Source organism: Myodes glareolus, chromosome 1 (genome assembly GCF_982192425.1).
Source record: "Myodes glareolus chromosome 1, mMyoGla1.1, whole genome shotgun sequence".
NCBI lineage: Eukaryota > Metazoa > Chordata > Mammalia > Rodentia > Cricetidae > Myodes > Myodes glareolus.
In genome coordinates this window covers 114,960,448-114,966,045 of record NC_142026.1, presented here as the reverse complement: position 1 = coordinate 114,966,045, position 5,598 = coordinate 114,960,448, and the positions used below count along the sequence as shown (strand labels likewise).

Below are 5,598 nucleotides of genomic sequence, written 5' to 3'. Positions count from 1 at the left end.
TTGTTTGTTTTATCATTTTAAATCCAACTGCCAGGGTAATTTAGAAAGTCCCCAATGGCAGCTGGGAGGTGCAGCTCAGGTGGTAGAGAGTTTGCCAAGCAGGCAGGAAGCCCTGGTTTCAGTGCACAGCAGCACAATAGAGTAGGCGTGGCATGCTGGTATTCTCAACACCAGGAAGATCAGAAGGTCAATGTCACCATTGGGAACGGTAAAAGGAAAAAAAAGCTCCCAATGGGTTGGAACTTGAACAACAGCCCCTGTATTCCACACGTGGGAAGCAGCTTTCAACTGCCCAACAGCACATAAAGGTGTCTGAAACAAACTCAAACAACCCACCTCTTTACAGATAGGCTCACACTTTATTTTGACAAATATAAGATAGAAAAATATCATAATGCGAATATAGCAGTTGCTCTTTTTGTAACAGAGTTTGGGGGTGTGCAGTATGACTTGGGTTGCTCTCCAAGGCAGCCTGTTTCCCTTCTGACTGTTCTACAGTCAACACTGAATTATATTCCAGCCACTGCATTTGCTTGAGAGAGTATTACATGAGGGAAAATGGACTTTTTAAAAGGTTATAGCATTCAATAATAAATATTAGAAAGCAAGGAACCCCAACAGCCTTTAAGATATATAATTACAAAGAGCAAACTTTAGACTTCATCATCAAAGCTAAGAACACATGTCTTCAAAATAGCGTCAACATTTCCTATTAATATATAATAGAATAATAGAATACTCATTTAAAAAACGAAGGAAGGAAAATTCGAGTAAACAGGATATTGCAGATGACCCGAAGAGTAAACAATTCAGTGCATTAATAAATGCCATTTCAACAATATACTCTTTGCCTCGCAGGCAATAAAAACTATAGTTCTGTCATCAGAAATGTGCCCCTGAATGTGACTTTGAACTTATTAAGTGATGTCATCATTGCTACAAGCCATCTTTGGAAGGGGTGGCCGAGGGACTCTTGGTACATGCAAATATTTGGTTATGATTATAAAGACAAAAAATAAATGTCCAGGAGTCTGAAGCTGAAATCCCTTTTTGATTTTGTAAGCACCTGCACGGGTCTCTTCCTTCTGTGGTACCCCAGGCAAAGTCCCACTAAGTAATTAATAAATAAGAAATAGGTGCTCATTCATCTCTGCTGGCCCCTTTCAGCTTTTGCTGTCTTCTCTTCCCCTGCTCCTCAGATAAAACTGGAGGCCCTTCCTTAAACGTTATTTCTACCATATAAAATAACCGTATGTACATATGTACATACATGCATGCCTTTTTCAAGGACTGGGTAACTCCTCATTTTCTATCAAATAATCCTTCTTCATATACTTAGTTCCCCTCACTAACCTCCACACTTCCAAGTAAGCGTCCTTTAAGGACTTCCTACCCCCTTCATCAGAATGCTCTTCTATGCTTGAGCTCCCAGCGACCAGTGAGACTCCTCTGGGACTGCCCCTTGCCTCTTGCCCACCTTGATGTACAGAGCCACCTGCCCTTTCTGCACCCTCCGACCCGCTATTTCCACCCTCGGCAGGCAGCTCCTCCATAGCAAAAGGTATCAGGTCCCCACTTGACTGTGGTTCCTCTGCTGCCGCCTGTGATTCCAAATCCTCATAGTTGCTCTGTCTTCTGGTCTCCACGAATTTGGCCACGCAGTAAATAATGGAGCCCAGGGTGTTCACCACGACTCCAGCAATAAACAGAGAGGTAGGCTCCACGTCGCTGAAGGCCACCATGCCCACCGTAATAGTGGCAACGCTCTTCACCACGCCCACGAAGCTGGTGGTCACCGCGGAGTTGATGTAGGTGCAGTGCAGTGTGGTGAAGTTCATGGCACAGCCGATCAGGATACAGGCCACGAAGATGGAAACCATGGCGGGGTCCTTCCAGCCTGGAAAGGTCCAGGCGTGGATGGAGTCGGTGCTGGCGAATGAGCAGATGACCAGCAGAGGGGTGGCGGAGACCGCGATGACATACTGTGCGGTGAGAGGCCCGTGCTCCGTGTCTGCGCTCGCCTTCTGGATCAGCACCAGGTAGGCGGCGTGCACCAACACCGCCAGCACGCCGGTTACGTACCCAACGGGGTCGCCTGTCAGGTCACCAGCTCCTGAGCGCACCAAGACGGTCGAGTCAGCGCGGGAAAGAAAAAGAGAGGAGACACAGGGTTGGTGCGGGTGGGCATCCACTCCGGGAAGCGTGTCGCGTTGGAAAAACATGCTTAGCGTCCCACTTCTGCCCACGAATTTCCCGGGTACCCAACAGAAGCCCTTCGTGCCTCCATTATTGTGTCAAAATGCGACAGTCAAGCCCAGTGTCTTCCTTTAGCCAGGATGAAGGTCACCTAGAGCTAAGATGCTCTCGGGGTGGGCGCCTTGGCATCTCTGAACCGGCACGGAGGCACGGTGCCTCCACCCCGCCCCGTGGGCACCGGAAGGGAGAGGGAACCCCAGCTAGTGGCCTCACCCCAGGCGCGGGCTGGGCCCTGGAAAGAGGGTTTCCCCTGCGGACAGCAACTGGATCCTGAAAGATCCTCCCGGATCCTCCTGGCTCCTCCTGGCTCCTCCCGCACCTGAGCCCCAGGCGGATCCCTTCCGTCTAGTGCCCGGGTACTCCGAACAAGCCTGGGTCACCCAGGCTTCGTTCCCATCTCCCAAGCTTCCCGAGCCCGTGTGATCGAGGAAGTTCCCGGCCCCCTTCCTTCCGGCTCAGTCCGGGGCTGGACTCCAGCTCTCCACTCTGGCGACTGACTCTCCATCCCTCCCGGAGGAAAGGGTTGAACCAGAAAGACCCGGGTGGGGGCGACGTGCTGAGAAAAGGGGCGGGGGGCGGAAGCCGGGGCACCGGGGGTGAGGGGAGGGCTGATGGAGGAAGCTGGCTAAAGACTGAGGAAGGCTGCACTGGGTCTCAGGAACAAAGTCCTTTTTGTGAGCCCAAGGACCACTCAAAGCTCTCTGCCTTGCTCTGCCTCAGTCTCCCCGTCTGGCAGTAAGGGGCGTTGCATCGAGTGGTCCCCGCTATCTCTACCGGGAGGGGAGGGTGGACCGGGGGTTGGCGCGGGTCCCGCTCACCTGCCAGGGCGGCGCCGCAGGTGGTGATGAGCACGGCCGCCAGCACCCCTGGCGAGGGCGCGCCGTTCTTGAGCACCAGCACGCCGATGAGCATGGTGACTAGGGGCAGGCAGCGCTTGAAGACTACATACATGGGCAGGCTGAGGCCACGCAGCGACCAGAGAGTGAGGCTGGACTGCAGCGTGGAGAGCACCGCGACCCCCGCGAAGGAGCGAGCCAGGCTCAGGCCGAAGGGGGGCACTGCGATGAGCCCCAGGCGCCGCAGCAGCTCCAGGCTCAGCGCCGCGGTGGAGCTGGTCAGGCACTGCACCAGGGTCAGGAAGGAGAACTGGTAGCGGCTGATGAGGAACTTGAGCAGGATGTTGAGCGAGCCGGAGAAGACCCCGTGCGCGATAGCCACCGAGATGCCCAGCACTCGGCCCCGGCACAGTTGCCGCATCGCGCCGGCCTCGCCGCACTCGCCGGTGGCGGAGCTCCGGACAGGCGGGAGGGTAGAAGAGAAGCGCAGAGCGAGGGCGGCGGGGGCGCGGAGACGGTGGCGGGGCGAAGCGAAGGGCAGGGAGTGCGGGCTAGGTTGCCCAGGGTAGCTCCAGCCAGGCGTCCTCGCAGCTTGGCGGCTCCTCGTGCGACTGCCCCGCAGCTCCCGGGAGGCGGGGGTGGGGGGGACTCCGAAAAGTGCCAAGGGTGGGGGACGGGTCTACGAGGAGTGGCGGGAATCCTAAGGACCGCGACTTGGAAGTAGGTGAGGAGCGGCGATGAGACGTGTCCCGCGCGGTTCCCGGGTCAGGCTGGGCTCTCTGCGGAGTGCGGGCTGGCGACTGGTCCACTGCCCTGGGGTTGGATGAATCTGCGCCCCTTGGGCTCCCAGCGCCCACCTGGGTTGGCTGTCGGGGTGCGGCTCTTCTTCCCTCCCACAGTGGCAGAGCCGTGGGTTGCGGGCTGGGGGATCCCCTGCACAGCTAAAGACGGTATTAGAAACAACAGCGCCCCAGCATTGAACACCGTTCATTGGTTGCAACAAGTGACGGCGCCCCCAGCCCGGTGGCCCGCGAGTTGCAGCGGATTTTCCACCCACGGTCTCTCCCAGCGATGCACGGGAAACAGACACGTCGGTGCTGAAGGGCGGCGGGAGGGGGGCCCTGACACTCAAGATCCCAGTGCCTTGAAAGAACCCGCTGCCGGGAATGCTTTGTAGCCCGGAGGCTGACCTTTTCTGGTGCCAGGCGAAGAGCTTGGAGTCTGCACCCCTTCCAAGCAAAGGTCCTGGGATCGTGGCATTGCCCTGCGGGAGCTTTCTCATAAAGGATGGCATCTCTGCAGGGGATCATGGAAGTGGAGGGACACATTAAATTTAGGCAAAGAGACAAAATGGGCCAAACAGCAGAAACTGGAGTTGGGGTGAGGAGGAAGGGGAACGACGACAAGCAGACAGTACTAGTAGTGGAGGAGCTTGGAAGGGAAGGAAGCAGCCCCAGAGGTGGAGGGGTAGCGCCAGAGGCGTGATAAAGAGGGATAAAGTAGGTGGGTGCGGCAGCGAAGAACCTCAGACTCTCCACCCTGTCGGGAGTTTCCGTAGAAATGGTTTTAGCATCCCTGGGAACCTGCTGCAGCCTGCTAGACAGTCATGGGCAACTCTGGGGAGTAGGATGGTGTGGATGTCGCTTTCCCTGGGCAGGAAGTAACACCAATGGCCCTCAGTACTTGTGAAAGGTGCGTGTGTTCCTTTCTCCCTGTGACCCTCCCTACCCCCACGTCAAACCAGTGAGACTTTGATCTGAATTCATTTGCCGGGAAGTTATGCTCTGACCCACAGCGAACTCAGCAGGAACGCAGCGCCAGACTAGTTCTCACGCTGTTTGAAATGTATAGCCAAGGCCAGGCTGTGGCTGAGAAGCGGGGAGTTCGAGATCTTCGCATTGCGCCCCTTTCAGTCAGTGGGATCTTGTCTCTTAGCCACCGGGATTTCAAACTCATAACCTTAAAACACCGCACCTCCTTGCCTGGACACATGGGATATACATATTTCCTCAAAATCTAATATCTCCTTTTATACGCTTCTATGCTGAACCCGATAGTAGAATACACGTGTAGAAACTGATTATTATTTCATCGTGGGAGAAAACCGTTAGAGCGGGAATCCCAGGTTCACTGCAGTTCCTTGTCCGGGACCAGCTTTTGTGCTGCGGGTGCTTTGTGGTGAGAGCCCACCATCTCAGCCAGTCCTCAGGCTCCGGCTAGCTAGTGCCCAGTGTCTAATACAGCCAGCCACCTGCCTGTCCCTGACAGGTGTGCACTCAGGAGAGTCTGGGCCCCACGGAGCTGACTTTGCAGGAGTGAGTCCCAGATGCTTTGTGCTGAACGCTTCCCCTTCCCCGGGGAACTCTTCGGTTTTATTACTGTAAGCTGTGGTCACACACTATTAGCTATTTAAGAGACTCTGGTCTTCAAGGGTCTAGGAAATAACGAAGGCTGAAGAAGCCGTACAAATTACGTGTATGCGTTAAAGGTATATTCAAAATATGCA

The 5,598-nt window shown here is 55.1% G+C and overlaps 1 protein-coding gene across 1 annotated transcript; it reads right to left on the bottom strand.

Annotated features, from left to right (window-relative positions):
* Positions 1 to 339: 339 nt before the first annotated feature.
* Positions 340 to 4,661, bottom strand: Slc35d3 (solute carrier family 35 member D3). Its single transcript, XM_048425367.3, has 2 exons — positions 3,075 to 4,661; positions 340 to 2,113 (listed from the first exon to the last, which is right to left on the bottom strand). The coding sequence occupies exons 1-2, from the start codon at positions 3,511 to 3,513 to the stop codon at positions 1,284 to 1,286; spliced, it is 1,269 nt and encodes a 422-aa protein (XP_048281324.2). The 5' UTR covers positions 3,514 to 4,661; the 3' UTR covers positions 340 to 1,283.
* Positions 4,662 to 5,598: the final 937 nt, after the last annotated feature.

What these genes read in the sequence shown, in the direction of transcription:
- Slc35d3 (XM_048425367.3), bottom strand. Translation starts at nt 3,513, where the DNA reads ATGCGGCAACTGTGCCGGGGCCGAGTGCTGGGCATCTCGGTGGCTATC. An exon ending in CTGCGGCGCCGCCCTGGCAG is followed by an intron (nt 2,114 to 3,074) that starts GTGAGCGGGACC and finishes TGGTGCGCTCAG; the next exon opens with GAGCTGGTGACCTGACAGGC.